Below are 21,277 nucleotides of genomic sequence, written 5' to 3' on the forward strand. Positions count from 1 at the left end.
AGTTGTGTTGTGTTTGTTTCTTTCATTGGTTAATTTTTTTGTGATGTGTCTGTTACATCCTGTATGCCGCTCTCTTCCTTCATCAAGGAATCAGAATGTTTTGGATAGTCTCACCTCTAACTTTTGAATATAAAGCAGAAAGACATGTGGCAGGATTTCAGAAAAGAATGAGAGGAAATGGCAGGACTTGTACATAAATTCTGACCTAACCCCCTCCACTCTGATTCTGCAGCTCATACCAGTGTGCAAAGCAGTCCATAAAGGTAGCTGCTGAGACGTGGGGCATATGCCACTCTTAAGAGAAGTACATATGCAAATGAGAACAGTTTTCAAGTTATAGTTCTTGTTGTCAAGAACACATGCTTACCAAAGCTTTGAGCTTATTATGTATATAATGCTGGCTCCTGTAATGGGTTAAATTGCATTCATCAAAAAGATGACATACAATTCTGATTCCTGAACTTTATGAATGGGACTTACTTGGATGTAGGATCTTGCTGGTCACACTGGAAGAGAAGTTTATCTGTCAGTTTTGTTTTATTAATGTAGCATTTGCTGTATGGTGCTAACTTACAGTAATAAACCACAAGTGATACATGTTTAAAGCTTTTATAGTTGTCACTTAGTGCTGAGCCAGGTGCAGGCTCTGTATGATTTGAGCATGTGTATAGTAATGGTAAAAAGGTTAAGGAGTATCAGCCATCATGCCGCTCACGTTTCTCGTTCCTAGGTTCCCTAGGAAGGGATCCTGTGGAAAATTCAACCTATAGCAAATCACCTCAGTCTGCTGTTTGTAGACTGCAGTTTTTATTCCTTCTGAAGCAGTTGGTTCCTACTGTAGGTGATGCACTGTGCTTGCCTGTGGTCTTTGTGCCTTCATGTACTGGTTTGCTGTTGCCATGAACAGTTGGCAATGCCTATGGTACGTTCTGAGTGATGCAGTCTGCATCCTGTGCAGTCATCTGTGGTTGGCCCTGTTAATGCCAATGCTTCTCCCTTCCTGCCTCTCATGATTTAAAAAATAAAATTAAAAAAAAAAAAGTCTCCAAGAGGAAATTAGAACTTGACTTTGTAATTTTTTTCTCGCCTCTCTTTGTTAGCAGTTCCATACGTTTTGCATTTTTTCATAACCTATAGAAAGTACAAGCTTTCATTTCATGTATATTAAGAGTTTTTGGCTTAAGATAGTCTTGTAAACAAACTCCTACACATGCTCCCGTAACGAAGCTGGGTTACAAAACAAAATCCAAATAGGACATGAATTATTGTGGGTGGGAGTGCAGTTAAGCAGAAGAAAGGGATTAGGAGAAGACACAGAACAGGGAATAAAGGCGTGGAAGAAAATGATCAAAATTTACGTACATATACGGGAATGTTCCAGTAAAATTAATTCTGTATAATTAGTATATGCTAATTAAAATATTTCTTTTTTGTAAAAAGATTTTTGGACTCAATCAGATTTGACTCTAGATCTATTAGCAAGCCACCTGAGTATCCCCCTCCCTGTCCATCTCATGTTTGTACCCTTTTTCTGATACCCTACTGCTAAGTATTTGTTGATTTTTTTTTTCCCTAACATAGTAGCTAAGCATCGTTTCCTTCAACTTTTATAATGTAACCAAATCCTTAAAGAATTGTCTTCTGTTATCAGACATATTTGTAGTCATATATAAATTGCCTTATTTCAGGAATTTTGGTTTCCTTCTATATAAAATGAGAGGGTTCATGGATGCTTTTCAAATTTTCAGTGAATAATAAAAAATAACCAAACAGTTTGGTTACAGTACAGATTCTGATTTAGGAAACTGCTGAAAGTCTGCACCACCAACCCCCTTCTTCCTCCTCCTCCCCCATTGCATATGCTAGGCAAATGTACTACTATTAAGCTACGTTCCCTTGTTTTGGGGTGTGGGGGGGACCTCCTTACACATTCTATCAAAGGAAAGGTCAAAACTGTGTATTTGGAGCTTGAGAAGACCTCTTACTTTGAGTTCTTGTTTTATAACTTGTCTGATTTTTTTTTCCTCTTCTGCTAAAACTAAACATGCTACTTAAAGTAATACATAATTTAGATTCCACCTTCCAGGGTTTCCTTCCTAGGGCTATTTGCTTTGTATTTTGCATGTTCTTTTATCCCACAGCAATGGTGACATACAGCTATCTACATAACTATAGTGAGATGTCTCAGTCCTTTTGCTCAATGTGACATTTTGGGCACTTAATTACACTACATTAAATGCTGTTTTGCTGCAGAACAATTGAACTGCTGTGTGGATAGTATCTTTGGATTGTTTTGAAAACATCTCTATTGTATAGTTTGAGCTTGTAAGCAGAAGTGGCCCTTTTAAGGTAATGCATTTTACAGAATTAATTTTTTATTACTGTGTAGTGGACTGATGTCGACACTGAACATCAAGACTTTGATGTTTTATGCAGCATTCTTCCCCACTAATTAACTTCATTAGTATAGCGGGGAAGAATACCATATAAAACATCAAAGTCTTGATGTTTAATAACAATTTTAAAGTCTTAACACTCTTCGATTGCCAAACACATTCCAATTAACTGAAGGAAGGTCAAAGATTCTGTTTCCCCTCTCTAGTCTTCAAAGCTTTTCCAGATTATTTTCTGGTTGGCACTTGGTACTTGAGCCTAAATGTTAATCTAGACAAGCTGAAGTGGCATGTGGAAAACAAAAATAATCTTCTTACACGCTGTAATCGAGTCTCCTTGAGAGACTCTGCTTTTGACAAAAGGCAGTCATGAGTTCTTTTGAGTACTAATGAGAAATGAGCGTAACTGATATAATAATGGGTTTTATTACTTTGTTTTCTGTTGTCATAAATATTGAAGACTAGGGTTTTGTTTTTGGTTTTGAGACAGACTTTCTCTGTGTAGCCCTGACTGTCCTGGGACTCAATCTGTAGACTAGGCTGGCCTCGAACTCACAAAGCTCTGCTTGCCTTTGCCTGCAGAGTGCTGGGATTAAAAGGCATGCACCACTGTGACCCATCAAGACTAGGTATTAAGAAAACAAACAAACAAACAAACAAACAGTTTCTCAGGCTTACAGTTTTAGAGGCTGAGACATAATAATAGGTTGTATTTCTTTGTTTTCTGTTGTCATAAAATACCTGAAGCTGGGTATTTTACAAAGATTTAATTGGTTTACAGTTTTAGAGGTCACCCTTAAGTGGAGTGGATCTATTTGTCATCCTTTGGTGGAGCCTTGTATGACATGACAATGACATGAACATACATGTGGAGAAGTAGGAAACCAGAGGGATTCAGGGGCTGCACAAAGTGTAAGTCATCCCTTTTAAGAGCAGCCTTCTCTCCACTGCCTAATTACCTTGCACTAAGATGGTACCACGACCTTTCAACATACGGGGGACCAAAGTACAAGGATGTAGTCAGCTCCTTCCTCTCTGGATCACTGTGGACTTCATTTTTGTGTTACCGTGCATTTCAACATTTCAGCCAAGGAATCCTGTATTTACATGCATTGAATGTGAATGAAGGCCCAGAAAAATTGTCAGAATTCCTAAATGACCAGTAGTTGAGCAACAAGAACTACTCCTCCTAGGTTATTCCAGTCCAGTATGTGGTTTTTTTTTTTTCTCCCTCATAAGGATTTACAATAGCAATAATGTAATTCAGATAAGCAATTACTGTAATTGACCTTGCTGATAAGTGTCCTTGGCTTTTACCACAGTTTGCTTAAATTCTGAGAATGACCAATTATCTCATAATGCCCACTTCATTCAGATTATTGTTTTAATTACCACATTCAAAATATATCTCGTTAGCATTGTAGAGTGACACAATGTAATAGGAACGTTTCATTCAGAAATGGGTTAAGAGTGCCACACTTTATCTCAGGACAGGGTTGTGGTTGAAGTTTTTCTTCCTCACTGCTCTGAAGTATGGCTTTGGAATTTGCAATTTCTTATCTGTTGTTCATTATGGCAGGAGTGGCTGCAGGGTGAGAAAGTCTAGGATCTCCCTGAGCTAATTGTGTTCTTGCAGAGGTCCCTAAGGTGATCTCATGCCAATGTGTATGCAGTTCCAGTTGATTAGGCATTCTAATTGATAGCAATCAGCAGTGGCTTGCCATTAGCTTATTCTGCCTTAGGTCAGAGGTTGTCAACTGTAGAATCACCCAGGAGTTTTGGAAATATAATTGCTCTGGGATAGGGCCAGGGTGTCATCCCCACCACAACACACCCCATTTCCCTGCCTGCCTGCTTCCCTCCCTCTTTGCTCCCTCTCTCCTAGTTCCCTCCTACTCTCGTCTTATGAGCTCCAATGGCTAAGAGCCAGTACAGAGAACTCAGATTGCTTATTCCTTATTGGTTTGTCTTCCTTGCACAATGATCTGATCCTAAACAAAAGAAAACCTTTTTTTATTCTAGACCTCTAAAACTTGGCCCAGCTGCTTCATATGCTAACATATCCATATTCCAGGGTTTAGTACTGTAACTGCTCAGCATTAGAGTGCCCTACTTACCTTATCGTTGAATGGATAACCTTACTCCTTCAGAAGCCAGAGAACACTGTTTCTTACTGTTGGACTTTGCTCTTACCATCATTTTTCTATTGTCTTAAAAAAAAATCCCCAGCCTTTTCTCATTTTTTTTCAAATTTTGCACGTGTGTTAGCGTGTGTGTTAGTGTGCATGTGCACATGCAAGATGAGGATTTACAGTTTAGCATCTTACTTAGTATACTTGCCACTTTGTGAAAATTCATTCTTGATTTTATCAGGGTGTTTGTAAGCATTTGGGCTGAATTTTTCATGCTTCTGATAAATGTAAGGATGCTGTTTGTTACATGAATTATATGACCCTACAAGCCCTTTGAGGCTAAGAGTATTCTCATGAGGTACTTCAGACTCCTTCTCTATTTAAGATGAATGAAGCTGACATTATTGACCAACGTGTTTCCAGTTTTGTGCTACATACATCTCTAAAGGAAGCCATTTAGCTACAACTCTGACATGTTTTTCTGATCCATCTTCTCATCATTCTTGCTCTGTGTTTCAGCTGCAGGACTTACTGATTGAAGCCTGCTTCCAGCCACTAAAACCATCTTTCATGATCTCATTCCAAGTTTTGCAAATTTCACTTATCATGAATTAATGCATACAAAATTTATATTGTACATTTATATAGTTCCCCTCTCCCTACTCTGCACTCCATGTGCTCCAGTTCCAACCTTTGTTTATCTCCATGTGCAGCACAGAATGTTGGCACTTGTTTTTAATTTACTTTATTGTTAATGTAGGCTATGTCCCCTAATTAAGGGCCTTTGCCTGTTCTTTTTCCTGTTGTCTTGGGCCCAGCAGAGTGCCTGCCACAGAGTAGGGCTCAGTAGCAATCTGTAGGCTTCACTAATTATAATTAACAAGGTAGTGTTGCTGCCTTGTACTTGATTTCTTGTTACAATCATTTGTCAGATTTCAGAAGCTGGATATGCACATTCCTGTTGCCATGAGTCAGGGTTGTTCTAGAGGCACAGTGAACATGAATTCTCCAGATTGGGGAGAAGGGAGAACTTCTGAAAGAAGCACTAAGCTAAGCGTATAGCTACAGGCACAGAGCTGCATCCATCCTTCAGTTATTCTCATCTGGGGAAGGAAGTCAAGAGGCTCGTTCCTAGATATCTTTATATTTTCATACTTCATAGTAAGTCTGTTGGCTTCCAGCTGCCAGAGTCAGTTCTTGGTCAAGACTTGTGGCCTGTTCCTTTCAGGACAAGTTCCAGAAGTAAGCAGAGGAGAAAGGACAGCATACCTGCCTCTTCATGTAGTTATGTCATTGGCTGCCTTAGTCCACTCCATAAACTGGATAGTTTAAACAGTAGAACTATATCTCTGACAGTTAAGGAGGCTCAGAAGTCATGGTCAAGGTACCTCCTATTAAGAGTCTGTACTAAGGGCCTTTTCCTGAGTCATATGCGGCACCTGGCTGTGCTTGGAATAAGTGGGAAGAGCAGATGCCTGCTCTAGCTGTCCTTCCATAAGCTTACTCATTCAACTCTTAAGGGTCTTGACTTAATCCCCCTTTAGAGGCCCCACCTCCAGGTACAAACATATTGGGGTTTAGGTGTTAACATAGGAATTATATTGAAACAGGCATGCGGACTATAACCTGCAGACTTTGTAGGGAATAAACCCAATTTCTGTTGGGCAGCTTTGAAAGTTGAAACCTAAAAGGGTTGCATGACCCAGAATCACGTAATTGATAAATGCTAGACCTGAGACTGAAACCAGAGGTCACATACTAGAGCACATGCTTATTGCATTCTTTGCTTTTTTTTTCCTTGAGATTCTCTGCTATACAAACAAAGCTGGTGTATCTGGCACATAGCCAACATTCAGCTTAAGGTAGCTGGCATTTCTGTGCATGCCTGTTTGATCCAATCTTTTCCCATTACTGGCTAAACGGAAGCTCTGCAGTGAATCTGTCCCTATGCTGTAGCAACTGATGCCCTCTCCATCCTATTGTCTGTTTCCAGTGTGCAGAAGTCGGTGAGTACCTGTTGTGGAAAACTTTCATCAGTGGCCCAAATGTCTGTGAGGTGGCATTTGATTTGCCCTTTGTTCTTGGAGATGCTCTTGAATACTCTAGCCTAGAATTTTCTGAAACACATTACTTCTCCAAGGTACAACAAACTAACTACATGCCAGATCAGTGGACATTGATCCTATTAGCAGAAGGCTGCTTTGTGATGGGATGTTTATACACATATCTGCATGCATGAAAACAGACACTAGAGAACCCAAGTCACATCTGGGTTGCAAAATTCTTATATTCAGTCATTTGCTTAGCAAACAGCATTGTACTTGCACTATAAAGTGAAGGGTGTCCATTGAACCATTTTAGTCTTTAATAGCAAAAGTGTACTCCTGGACTAGTCTTCTTTTAGTAAAATGTTCAATTATCAAATAGTATTTATTTTATTTGTCCATATTGCAAGAGTATTTTCTTCTAGACCATTCCTAGCATGCTGCTATCACTGCACCATTTAGCTTGATCCTGAATTATAGTTAGTTCCATTCAGTTCTGTTTACTGAGTAGCCTTTTAGTGATTAAAATGTCATAGGATACACCAAGTATACAGAAGTAATTAACCCAGGAAGGACATGTTAGAATAAAGGTCAACAGCCTTTTTAGCCGATAGTGCCAACAGCAAGATTAAGTATTGACAGAGGTGTTGCTAGTAGGCCTAGAGAAGAAGTAGAGGGTGAGGGTGTGTGTGTGTGTGCGCTCGTGGGTGCGCTTCTAAGGTTCCTTGAGAAAGTCAGATGAGGGAGAGGAAAAGGCTAGAGGATCATTCACATTTGTAGACTGGGGTGCTAAAATCTTTCTCATCGGACTATAACTTAGCTCTCTACTTACTGTTTGGGAAGAGGGTAAGACTGTAAGCTGCAGTTTGACTTGCCTGTCAACATTTCAGTACTGGTTAATGCCAAGCTCTTTGGTTTAACCAGATTAGTCTTTTCAAAATTAAATTATGTAATTATATCACTTCCTCTCTTCCTTTTCCCAAGTCTGTTCCCTCCAACTCCTTCATGCACCCACACCTCAACTCTCAGACATACAGCCTCTTTTCCCTGTTTTTTGTTGTTACATATGTGTATATGTATTATGTGTTAGCACACACATGTAAATACAAGTGGGTGCGTCTGTTGTGTGTATATGGTAAGCAGAGTAAGCATGAATCAATCTTTCTTCCAGCCAAAACTCTGTATCTGCTAATCTAGCTGTCAGTGAAAGCTGTTGCTTAAAATCATTTCTCTTGAAACCTTTGCACATATTCCTGAGTCTTTGTATCTCATTTGCTTTTATCCCACTATATTCAAGTCACTCGCAGTCACAAGTAATAATGCATTATGTTGTTTTACTTACTAAAACTTTACATAAGACAGCAGGTAGTCTAAAACTTAAAAATCACCCATTAGAAACCTTTTCCCCATAAGGATTCCATTCTTCACTAGTCAGTCCATTAAAATAGGTATTCTTCCTAGTCACAGCACTGCGTTAACAGGGATGAAGCTAACTGGTCAAAAGTGGCTCGTCTTCTCCTAGAAATGTATTCCTTTTAGGGATAATGAAGAACTCAGTGGCCTTGGTTTATTTCTTCAGTAGTACTTATCACCTATGCAGCAAGAGGCACAGACCCTGAAGGAGGACCTGCAGCATGGATTGGGGATCACTTTGGACTTTCTTCTCCCAGCACCATTCTTCCCTCTATCTTAGCTCTAGGGTTTCCACTTCCTCCTCTTACTTAATACCTTTTAGCCTCATACCTTTGTCACTCTCATTTTCAGAATCACCACTTTTGGTGTAGAAGTACACAAACTCCTGCCCACCCCACTTCCTCACACATACAACTATTGAGATGACAGAAGTGATTATATTGAATATCAACAATCCAAAAGAATATGGTCGAACAATATATTCCTGCTTAATGTCCGGCCTAGATAACGAAAAATCACATGAGGCTGACTGAGCATATTCTGTGCTTCTTTGTTCATCAGCTGTAACTGAGGCACTGGTACAGATGCCAGGAGAAGAGTAGATGAGAGGCTGACATGGGATTCACATCAGGTCCTGGCCTCATCTCACAGGTTGAGGACTTTCAGAATATGATAGTTTGCTGATATAGAAAAACTGAGAAATGGGCGAAGAAGAAAATTCTTAGCAGAATTTGCATCAGCCTCTAGAGTAGTGCCTCACAACCTTCCTGGTGCTTTGGCCTTTACTCCAGCTCCGTCTGCTGCTGTGACCCCAACCAGAAGACGGCTTTTCTTCAGATTCATACTAATTTTGCTACGGTTATCAATCATAACATAAACATCTGTGGTTTTTGATGGTCTTAGGTGACCCCTTAAAAAGGTTATTTGCTTTCTGAAAAGGGTCATTCAAATCCCCAAAGGGGTTGCAAGGCACAGGTTGAGAACTACTGCCCTAGAGTGAAGACACTTAGGTGCATCCTCTAAGGAAGAAACTTTGGGTAAAATTAGGGAAAGTAGACATGGCACTGTTTATCTGTCTTGTCGTGCTGGGGGCTTGCAGTGTTAATGGGTGTTTGTTTCTCTTGTGGCTTTGAGAACTTTTGATTTGTGTTGCCTAATACGATACCCACAAGCAGTACACATATTTCAAGCAACAGAAATATGGCCTATCCAAAAATAAGATGAACTATAAGTATAAACTGTAAACCATTCTTCGAAAGTTTAGTTCTAAAGAAGAGAGAGTATAAGATATCTCAAAACATTTTATATTGCTTATATATTGATATGGTGTTTTTATGTCATGGGTTATGTATGTAGTCAAAATTAATTTTATGGTTCTTTTACATTTAGTACTATGACATCTAGAAAAATAAAAGACATATGTGGCTATATTATATTTGTATTGACAAATTATATTCTGAGAAATAACCTGCTTTTTGTTGAAAATCTAATTAGCTGTAATCCTTGAAAACTAGGTATTTTGTCTCAACACGGAGAGCAGAGTTCAGATTAACAATTTTAACTACTAGGCAGCTGGTCTTTAAATTGGCTGACAGTTATTTCTTTCTGTGTTCCTGCAGAAAAGCTATCAAATATTGTATAGAACATTTCCATGCATAACACAGAATATATATCTGAAGTTCTTTGGAGTTTACACTCTTGGAAGAAAAATATGTTAGGCTTTCAAATAGATTAAAATAGTTTACAGGAGAAATAGTAACATGGGAAGACCACCGTGAGTATCTTGCATTTGCATTACATTAAGCTATGGCTTGCCAAAAGCTTAGTGCTCAGTCATTATCCTTTAATTTTTTTAAAGCAGGTGTTGAAATTATATTGGTACACACACACACACACAGAATAAACAATGCCGCCCTGCCCCCAGAATACAGCACAAGATAGTTCTTAAGCCAATTCTACTTACCAGAAAATTCAGGAAAGAAATGTTGCCACCTTGGTTTTCAAAACAGTCAGATTTATATACCCCATTGGTTGAGAATTAGTGGCATTGATAAATGACAGTAGACAAAAGAGTATTGTAGGGTATGTGAAATGTATTATTTCTCTTCCAGGAGAAAATGGCTAATATGTGTAGTTCTTAACTAGTACATAGCCTACATACAAACATTTTAAGTTGTTTGTTGATGAAAACAGGGAATTCATGAGAAGAACAAAAGTGTATGAATATCTTAAACTTTGCAAACCTGAGGGCCATTGAACTATAGGGTGTACATAGAATGGGCTGGACAATTAAGTAGTTGCATTTAATGTAAAGTTCTATGCACTGGCAAATATTTATTACAGTTTCTGTAAAAATTGTTATAATCAATATGAAGTACTTGTGTACACACTCAAACCCCTGCACCTTTGCTTCCTCATGTCGTCCACAACTTGGACCACGTATAGAGTGACATTAAGTGAGGGACACTAAATCACCTGTATAAGAATCAAGCCCCTATCTTTGGCATCAAAACATCATGTTCTTGCAGCTATTCTTGCAAGGGGAAAAAAAATGTATTTAACGAAATTTCAGATGCAGAGCCAACAGCTTTATTCCAGGAAGAGGAAATAACAGTCAAGAAACCTCAAGAGGACATTAAGATAATTTTCTAATTTAAAATCAATTGTATTGATAATTTATAAATTATTAGGCATTTTATCCTGACATAATGCATAATGCCAAGACCACAGAAACAAAGCACAAGAGACTGCATATCAAAGCACTGTCTTTCTATTGCATAAGGGAAAAAATGCATATCCCTTTGTGTTATTAATACTTTGACTTCTGGTGGAAGGGCAAGCAGTGGAATTCACTTCTCTCCTTACTTTTCTTCACTTAAAATATATTCAGTAAATCCTTGTTCGGTGAGCCCATAAGTGAGTGAAGATTATACAGTTTCCACCATTTCCAGTGAGGGTTGGCTTATCATGCAGGCTTATTAGAATAGATAAGATATATAATAGATATCACTATGAACTCTTAAGTTCTTACGGAATCCTTAGAGTCATGCCCCCACCCTATTCCCACCTTCTGGAAAATGAAAACTTCATACATTTTAGTAACTTGTCCCAGATTAATAACAGAAGGGTTACAGGCTGGTCTTGAACCCAAGACTTTATGTCCACACTGTGAAACTGAAAGTGCTGATTCAAAGTCATCTCACTCGTTTGGTGTTATTTTGATTATTAGTAGCACTTTGTCTTGACCCAAGTTTTTCTTACCAGAAGAAATCCAGAAAGACAATAATAACACATGGTTTTTAAGAATATGCCCTGCATGAAATGTTATAAAGATGAAACATTGTAGTAACAATAGACTTTATTATGTGGAGATTGTATTAATTGATTATTTTAATAAGGATAGGTCCTCAGAAAGTTCAGTCAATTTTTGAAGGTGAGTTTTGATTTATGTTAATTTGTAAAAGCAAATTCTGTGAGATTGTCGGCAGAGTGTGCTTTTTATGACATCTTTAATCAAGTAGGTCATTTAAGTAAAAGTCTTGGTGAAATAAGCAATAAGCTAACACTAGTTACTGACTCCGAGCTTGGCCATAGTCAACAAGAGGTACTCTGAATTTTAGTTAATTTACATAAATCTATATGTGATACGAGTTGGTATGTGAGACTTTTGTATTTTGACCAAATATTTTTTATTTTTAAGGTATTATGCTTTTCACAATTGAGTATTATTTTCATTTGCTCTCTGAATGGGAATATTTTGAACAATAGTATTCAATAAAATATTAATCAGATGCTACTGAATATGGTACTGTGTTATTTCAGTGTACATAAATTTATTGGGGCTATCGCCTTTATTTCAAAACCTTGGAAATATTTTTAGAATGTGCAGCGCTTCATTGTTGAGATACAGCAAAACCAAGGCTTTTCTGAATTAAAGGACTGGAGGAGGTGGCTCATAGTTAAGAGCACCAACTGTTCTTTCAATGGACCTGGGGACAGTTCCCAGCACCTACCTGATGGCTTGCAGTCATTCACAGCTCCAGTTCCAGGGCATTCATGACACCAGGTATACCCTCAGGCAAAACATTCATGTTTGTGAAGTAAAAAGGAATCTTTTTGAAAGAAATTAAGTCGCCATTGTTTGCTTTGGTGGAGGCATGAGTCTTCAGCTTGAGGAATGGCTGATTCAGGCCTTCCATTGTAGCATCAATAAAGGACCTCTGGGTATCTTGGTCTTCCCTCTCTCTTTTTCTCTAAGCTAAACTTACTATGACCCACTCATATTAAGGTTTTAGAGTTTTGGAACTACACTGCAGTTAGAGTAACATGTAATTTATCATTCATATGTTTATTGTTGAGAATAAAAGAAGCCCAGAAAAGAAAGCAAACTAACTAGATTTTCATGGTGCCCGTTGACTCTTCACTACCCTTGTTTACCTGTGATATAACTGACTTGCTCTTTAATACCTAGTAGATACGAAGTCAATACCAATAATGGCCAGTGAGTTTTAGGACGTTTCTTCCACGTTCATTCGTGTCTGTTTGTTTGTTGGTGGGTGGGGATGCACACTTGCTACAGAGGAGGTCAGAGGACAGCTTGGAGAAGTTCTGTCTCATGTTCCACAATGAGGGTTCCAGGGATCAAACACAGGTTTTCAGGCTTAGTGGTAAGCACCTTTATCTGCTGAGCTATCTTGCCAGGGCAGATTTTTAGTTCCTTATCTTGGATGCTCATTCAAACTTTAGCATATTCTTTCTGCTTGTAATCTGCAAATGGGTAGTGGTATCTAAGAGTAGTACCTTTTGTGAATGGAAAGGAGAATTACTTTGGTAGATATTTAAAATCAAATTAGAAAATCCCATGTGAATATAGTATTTATAGTCCTTTCTCTGCAGTGTATAATCCAAACTTTATTATAATTGTTGAGAGGTGTGTTTTGGTTCATTGAGACCCTATCATTATTAGCCATTGGAGTATCTATGCTGAGGGGAAGCACTACAGAAGTGCCTAGAATAGTTCTCACATGAACCTTCTCTTTCCTCATCTATAGAAAATGGAATGGACTAACCGTTCCACACTGTGTAGTGACATCAGCGTTAACTCTTGTTGAGGAGCTAGACTCTGGGCCTCAGACTATTTCTTGAGCTTTATGTAAGTTCTTTTTCTTCATCCTCTGAGAAGCCCAGAGTAGATGAAGATAGCATCCTGTTATCCCAAACTACAAAGAGACTGGGTGAGCGTAAACATCATTCCTGGGGCTACAAGGCTGGTAAATGGAAGCCTCCATACTGTCTGACTCCAGAGAGGTGCTCTTGCCTGCTATTACAGGATCCCTGTTATTACAATTAGCCAATTATATTAATATGGCTTTCTTTGGAGAATACTTTATAGAACTCTTTCCCATACATGGCCATCTTTGATCTGGAGGTAGACAGGTATGGGCTACCCATTTCAAGCTGCTGGAGAACCCTGATTTGCCCAGCGGCCTCAATAAAATCTAAGGTGGACTTCAGAATAAGGCCTGGAAAATTTTCCTTTTACAAAAAGCCTGGTTTATAATACTAGGCATACCTGAAATGCATTTGTCCTGCCAGTACAGTTGGGGTTTTCTTACGAAACTTAAAAGTTTATAATTTTTCTCCTGGGTTCTTTTTATGCCGCTATTCCTCCTCATCCCCTTAAACACCATTTTGTTTCTTTCCATGGTAAAAGTGGATGCTTATTTTTAAAGGAAGAGCTTTAAAAAACATTAACATCCAGAGTATTTTTGGCTTCTAAATTGATCTGATTTGCTTATATATATGATTAGCTGTAATGAAAATATTTTTCTGAATAAGTCTAAATGTTTAGATATATACAATGCCATGATTGAGTTCCAGTAAGTACATTAGGTAGTAAGCTATGGAAATAACCAGCCTAACTAAACTTTTATAATAATCAAAGAGATAGGGGAATAATCTTTCCCAGTGTCTTAATCATCATATAAATCTTTCTCATGCTCAGGAAACTCAAGTACCCATCCAGTAGCAAAGTGCTGGACTTCTGAGTTTGTTGTGAAAATCCATCAGTTTAACTCTAGAGCTGTTAGGTTACTAGGGTATTGCTGGTCACCTCGGTACTCAGTGTACAGCTTAACCTCGAAATGCTAGCGATAATTAACTATTTTATTATTTTACTAGCAAAATCAAATGTGTAATTCTGCTCTCCGATAAGATTATGACAGGGGCCTTCAGAGATGGATGGCTCATTGAGTGCAGATTCCCCAAACCCACATAGTAGTCAGGTGGGCATGGTAGACCCTCTGTAATCCAGCGCTCAAATGGAAGACACCCTATTTGTAGAGGAAGCTGCCTAGGTAGACAGACATAAATGACAAGCCCTGAGTTCAGCAAGAAACTTTGCCTTAATGAATAAAGTGAAAAGACATCAAGGAAGACAGCCAGCCTCAAACAGCACATGCCATGTGCCCACCCATGCATACTTATGAACAAGTATGCACACATACCACACACAAACACACCAAGGAAGGAAGAGCTGTCTATACAAAGAGAGACAACAAAAGCTATTTGATTTTACATATGGTAGTAAATAAGCACTAAGATTAAAAAGGCATTAATGTTTGAGGATATGTTCAATATTATTTAGAAGTTGTCTTTTCCTAAACTTTTGAAAAAATGGAAATGACTGGAAGTAGAGTGTCAGAAGGACCAGGGTTAAACATACACATGGATGCCATACACAGACAGACACATACACACCCCAACTTTTTCATCACTGACTTCATTTGTAAGGTACCGCATTAGTAGGAAAATGCATCTTGTTGGCAAAGGAATAAGATGAAGAAAGTGTGGAACTTTTACCCTCCAAGGCACCCAGCCCATTTTACACACATGCTTTCCTGTGGAGTTCATTCAATGACCTGCAATGCAGGTAATATGAGTTTTGTTCTTTGAGAATTTTATACAATATGTTTTACTGAATGTATGAGTAGAAACTAGTACATAGAGTTTACAGAGCATTCATCTAAACCCCAACAAGGGTGGCTAGACTAAGGATGGGCTTAGGATTGGCAGCCTCTAAACAGTGATTGCCTCCTTCCTCAGTAGTTCATAACACAACCCCTAACAGCATCCTTTAGAAGTTTAGGCATGCCATACACTCTGACTCAACCAAAATAAAATGGAACCTATAGAACCAGAAATTCTGGCTGTCACATGGCCTATAGTAGTTTAAAAGCACTGGCAAAGGTTCTGGATCTGTAAATGTTAATTACTACCAGGCTAAGACAAGGAAAAAGGATCGAATGAATTGTTTTTCTGTGAGATATGAGATGTTTTTCTATGAGATAAGTTCTAAATGAGGAGAGCTTTGCTGAATAGTTTTCTGGATTGCTTTTCTGATTTCAGGCCAAAGGATGTTTTTATCATAATTCCTTTTTCTTCCTAGAACTTTTTCCTTGATACTTTAGTTCCAGGTATTCTTTTTACTGCTTTTCAAAATGAGCTGACTCTTAACTAAGCTGCATTGATATTCCCCTTGGCAAACTGTCTCAGTGCCCGTCTAAGGGAAGGGCCTACTCTGTACACCTTTACATCCCCTCAATAGAGTTGTTCAAGTCTGGACCCGCTCGCTTCCTTTCCAACCGCATGTTTACTTAAACTTTCTCTTTGGTCAGTCTGTAGCAGTCAGGATAGGTTGGTTGGGCTTTTATTGTTGGTTGTTTGGTTGGTTTTGTGTATGTATGTGGTGGGGGGTAGGGGGTGGGGGACAGAGGGGTGGTGAGTCCGGTAGGGTGTCCATGGAGCTTAGTGAACAACTTGAGGTATTGGTTCTTCCTGCCTTTCACCTTTTTTGAAACAAGGTCTTTTCTTGTCCATGGCTGTGTACACCAAGCTAGCTAGCTGGCTTATAGACTTCTGGGATTCTCTAGTCTCGACCGTCTATCTCCCTGTGGAAGGGTTGAGATTATGGGCACATGCTCCTTCCAGATTCAAATGGGGTTCTAGAGATCAGCACTGAGACCCTCATGGGCTACCCACTGAAAATCTCCCCAGGCACTGACAAGTTATCAGGGGTAGTTTCAGTTTTCACATTTTCAACCATAGGTTTAAGCTCTCACACACATGCTGACTTTTGTGACCGGGAACCACCAGACTTCAAATCTTGTCACCAGTTATTAAGTGTGTGTTGAAAGAACAAAAATGAAATCTGAGGCATGAACCCTCTTCCTCTGTTCTGGTCACAGTGAGTTGTGGTTTCCAGAAACAAAATGAGTAAGCTTATAAAGAATATGCAGAAATATAGTCAGCGTTTGCAAGGATTTTATTTTTGTTTAACTTCTGAATGTTCTGGACTGTAGATATAGGCTGAGCAAAATATTCTGTAAATATGATCATACAATCTATATATTACATGGCTACCAAGTTTGGTTGTTCAAATCTTTAATGGTTAGTTTTCTTCTTATTATAGTTTTTAATTGAAAAATTATTGATTACCCTTTAAGCTTAACTGTATTCAATTTTTCTGTGGCAGTTTCAAATATGTACTTTCTGTCAGCCAGTAATCTTTTTGAAACAAAATAAACAAAGAAAACCATCCTGTCTTTCCCTCTGTGCTTTCTCTTGTGTCTCCTCCTTTCTCCAACTCCCTGAAAGCCTTGAACAGGTAACATGCTTGGTGTGTGTGAGACTTGATCTGCCCTATCTAATTGCTCTCTTAAGTGAATGATCTTTTTCAATCCTGCTTCTATTTCTAATTCCAGAGCTCTTCCGTATCTCCATCAGCCAGTTTCCGAGGTTCTGAGAAACATAGAAACTCTACAGATTATTCCTCAGAGAGCAAAAAGCAGAAAACAGAAGAAAAAGAAATTGCAGCTCGCTATGTAAGTTTATCCACCTATGCTTTGGGGGAGGCTAGCTTGTCTTGGTTTCTATCAGTTGGTAATTTTAACCATTATCAGACAGTTTTAGAACACAAGATAACAGTATCCTTTACAAGATTTTTTAAAAAAGAATTACTGTGTTTTTATCTGTGTATCAAGCTATCGCCATCAATTATCTGAAGACTATGTTTATGTTTATGTGAATGCAAGACCTCAGTGCTTTATGTAGCAAGTTATCTCAGACCTGGATATACTAAGTTATTATTTTTGTTAGAGTAGATAGAAATGTAAGTGGTTAGAGATGTAGAAATGTAAAATCCAGGATGTTTGGATGGACTCAGTACTGAGGAAAGGACTAGATGTTGTGGACGATGTATGTGCATTTATGTCCTCGACGTGAATTGAATCTTGTTTTCCTCTGCAGTCTGAGCAGGTCAGAAGAGGAGGGAGCAAGCTGGATAGGAAGTGTGGGGGCAGTGTTTGTTGTTCTGCTCCCTGCCAGCTGGTTCCCTGCATTATCTGCAGGCTTCACAAGAATCTCAAACTTTGGATTTTTCCTTTGCAATTTAACCACACGGTGACTTACTCAGATTTTTTAAAAGCTGCCAGTCCAAACCACACCCCATCACTTGTAGGATGTTTAGGTGGGTGTGAAAGTTTGAATTCTGGGTTCTAGAGTAGTAAGCAGGCCACTGTCCTTCAAAAATGGAAAATGGAATCATTACCTAGCTCATAAATAACATAAACATGAAGAATAAAGAAAAGGGTATTTTGCATAAAGTGTTTGACTCTGTTGGGTACAGTTTTCATCAAACATAAGGACCTCATGTGGGCACATAAATGTAGCTGAAATTGACGGTGCTTCTTTTCCCTCTGGGGATGGAAGTGATGCCTCTCCTCCTCTTTGCAGGACAGTGATGGTGAGAAGAGCGATGACAACTTGGTAGTTGATGTGTCCAATGAGGTATGTTAGTAGCTAGCCCTACTTGTGCTGCTCTGCATCTATGGCAGAGGCAAGTGTCCAAAGCACTTAGGAGAGACTATTACCAACTTTATACAAAATGCTGCTCCTCCCTTTCAGATGTCACTGTCCTTCCCACCACTGGAAATAACAGGTGTCAGTGGTCACCCTACTGCTTTTATGTTCCTTAGAGACTCATGGAGTTTTTGATATTTGCTTTTGTTTTGGGATTTCATCTCAATACCAGATGTTTCCTTCAGTAATTTCAGTTAATGTTAATTGATTAAAGTCCAGTTAATTCCAGACATTTTGTACTTTTAAGCTAGGTACTAAGTGCTTTTAGTTAGAAGTGCCCCCAGTAAAGGACTTGTGCTATGAATCAGTTGTCAGTCTTATTATTATTATTATTATTATTATTATTATTATTATTATTATTATTTTTAATTTACTCTAACTCTGTATTTGTCTTCGAAAAGGCAGCGCAGTTGACAGTCTTACTTGTTTGTCATTGTAGGATCCATCTTCCCCCCGAGGAAGCCCAGCACATTCCCCAAGGGAGAATGGCCTGGACAAGACACGCCTCCTCAAGAAAGATGCCCCCATCAGCCCCGCTTCTGTTGCATCTTCCAGCAGTACTCCTTCCTCCAAATCCAAAGAGCTTAGCCTTGTAAGCTACTCCTAACCAGAATTGCCACTTCCAAGATAGTTATTGGGTTTGGGGTTTCCAGTTTTTATGTATTTCCCACTTATCTCTGGGGCTTAGATTTCCAGCTTAATTAAAGATATGTTTGAACCAGAAAGGTTTACTAACTTGATGGTATTTGCTTCCTGAGTCTGTATGCTTAAGAGAGAGATAGGTGAATGAAAATGAGAGAAAAACATCATAGTAAAGTTGAAAAGTACAGATAGAGTTAGTGTGATGGTTCTGATTGCCTGTGGTTTGTGTTGAACTCGCTCAGGAGTTTAGCTGTCATTTTATTAGGTGCTTCACTTGAATTGCCAGGCTAGACACAGCTGAATCAGAGGCTGCTTTGACTCAACACAAATGGCAGACTCAACTCGCCAGCAATCTGCATATCTCCCTGGATAGGGCTGTGGCGTTGGTTGCCTTTGTGTGTCATAAATACCCTTTTCTCTTCACCACTTGTTTTCATCTTTTAAAAAACCATATGTGTTTTTCAGTGACCTTTTGAATTCACAGCTGAAGGATCAGAGGATTCTTGTGTTTGTGTGCAGATAAAGAATATATGTGTTTAGAATGGATGGAAGGCTAGATTAAGGTTTGGATCCAACCTCTGTCCTTTCTTCTGGAACTCTGGTTGTCTTTTCATGGCCTCTCCTTCCTCCTCTGGGATCCTTGGTGATTCATGTGTGGGTGTATCCTGAGAGCAGCAAGTCAGATACGGAACTTCTTAGGATGTGACGTGTATTGGGGACCTGACTTAACCATGGCCACCAGCATTAGTCACATTCAGGATGCATGTTTGGTGAATTTCTTTGGCCTCTGAATGAGACCAGATTCTTAGAAGTAACTTCCTGAGTTCATCCTCAGTTCAGGTTTTCCTGAACTGTGTCCTCTTGGTTCTTTGCTAGCTGCTTTTAACTGATGTAAGATATAAGACAAGCTAAAGAAATTCTCTCATTTTTCTGTTTTGTTTTGCTTGTTCTTTTAATATATAAGTAACTCTTAAAATCATGCTCTCATAGCTGATATATTCCATCTCTTGTTAGAATGAAAAGTCTACTACTCCTGTTTCAAAGTCCAATACCCCTACTCCACGAACTGATGCACCTACCCCTGGCAGTAATTCTACTCCTGGACTGAGGCCTGTACCTGGAAAGCCACCAGGTGTGGACCCCTTAGGTTAGTAAGGAAAAATATATGTTGTATATTTATTTATACTTCTTTTTTTTTTAAATTTAAGTAATAAAATTTGTTAAAAGTAGTAATGACCAGCACACTGACTTGACTGTTAAGAGAAGGTAAGTATTCCAAACCAAGCATGTGGCCCCATCCACATCTAACAGGTCATTAGGTGTTAAACAGAAAAAGGGGGGAAGGAGGTGGATAAATGATTGAACCTCTCCAAAGGCTTGACTGATTTTGAGAGTACTAAAATCAGTTCATTTGAACCATGGCTTGTACTGTTGACCAACTGAAGAAGGTGCAACTACTATTTTCTGTGTGCTTGACTTTCTCTTCAGCATCAAGCCTGAGGACCCCGATGGCTGTACCTTGTCCATATCCAACTCCCTTTGGGATTGTGCCCCATGCTGGGATGAACGGAGAGCTGACAAGTCCTGGAGCTGCCTATGCTGGGCTACACAACATCTCCCCCCAGATGAGTGCAGCTGCTGCAGCAGCCGCGGCAGCAGCAGCCTATGGAAGATCACCTGTGGTATGTTTACATGCATTTATAGTTTCAGAACACACAGCATTTTATTTTTTTATTAGATATTTTCTTCATTACATTTCAAATGCTATCCCCAAATCCCCTATACCTTCCCCCACCCACATTGGAGAATAAAGCCTTTGTTTTTGTCATTAGCCTCAATAAATTAGTATAATTTTTTATGTGTTCCAGTCCTGAATAAAGGCCAATTAAATCCCAAGCATCCTGTCATTTTATTAATAGATACTGCTGTCAATGTCTCTAAAGTCACATTGTCAAATTATCTGTGATCCTAGGCTTTAGGTGCCACACTATGCAAAGCATAACATACCTATTTATTGTTTTGCATATCAACAATTTTAGGTGGGATTTGATCCACACCATCACATGCGAGTGCCAGCAATACCTCCAAATCTAACAGGCATTCCAGGAGGAAAACCGTGAGTACCCTTTGTCCTTTGGATTCATTATCTAAAAAGCTCTGGTCCTTGCTTTTGTTTTGGAATTGGGGCATTGCTGAATAGCATCCAAGTAGTTTTCATTTCTTCTTAGCAAAAGACAAGGCATAATAAGGTTCAGTTTTGTGTGTTCCATTTTAAAAAAATCCAAGCCTTCATATAAAATGTAAGTTGGGAAGGCAGCTCTGGCAGTCAAGGCTTCTCTCTGTCTGTTGCCGATTTTAAGGCAGTTGTTCAGAAAGTGTGATGTTTATATGCAAACTTGCATGATTAGAATTTGAACATGTAGAGACAGTCTTCTGTTCCGTTCTATTTCTAGAAAAGGTAGTTTGCTCATTTGGCGTCTCTGCTGTGAGCTGAGCATTTGGGATGTCTGTTCACACTCTCCTGGAGTGATAACAGACCAAGTACAACACACCTCCTCTAGCCTCTTTGTATAGTCGAATTTCATCACATTCTATTCCACAGTCTTGGTTTCTGTATACATGCGCTCTTCTGTTCTCACTACCTAAGCACAGTTCTAATTGGATTAGAAAATTGGACGAGAAAACTTTTCAGACTAGTATTTCAATCTCAAAAAAAAAAAAAAAAGGAAGAAAC

The 21,277-nt window shown here is 38.9% G+C and overlaps 1 protein-coding gene across 7 annotated transcripts in view; it reads left to right on the plus strand.

The window, feature by feature from the left end:
* Positions 1-21,277, plus strand: part of LOC110285992 (TLE family member 4, transcriptional corepressor) — a 141,905-nt gene that overhangs the window by 106,843 nt on the left and 13,785 nt on the right. For all 7 annotated transcript variants that reach the window (XM_021152454.3, XM_021152455.3, XM_085834009.1 and 4 more), the window contains 6 exons: positions 16,746-16,865; positions 17,776-17,829; positions 18,341-18,493; positions 19,558-19,690; positions 20,032-20,225; positions 20,583-20,659. In XM_021152454.3, coding sequence (XP_021008113.1) covers positions 16,746-16,865; positions 17,776-17,829; positions 18,341-18,493; positions 19,558-19,690; positions 20,032-20,225; positions 20,583-20,659 — 731 coding nt within the window. The remainder of the gene's footprint in view (positions 1-16,745; positions 16,866-17,775; positions 17,830-18,340; positions 18,494-19,557; positions 19,691-20,031; positions 20,226-20,582; positions 20,660-21,277) is intronic.

The sequence above is a fragment of the Mus caroli genome, unplaced genomic scaffold, assembly GCF_978045245.1.
Source record: "Mus caroli unplaced genomic scaffold, Mus_caroli_1 scaffold_20, whole genome shotgun sequence".
NCBI classification, from domain to species: domain Eukaryota; kingdom Metazoa; phylum Chordata; class Mammalia; order Rodentia; family Muridae; genus Mus; species Mus caroli.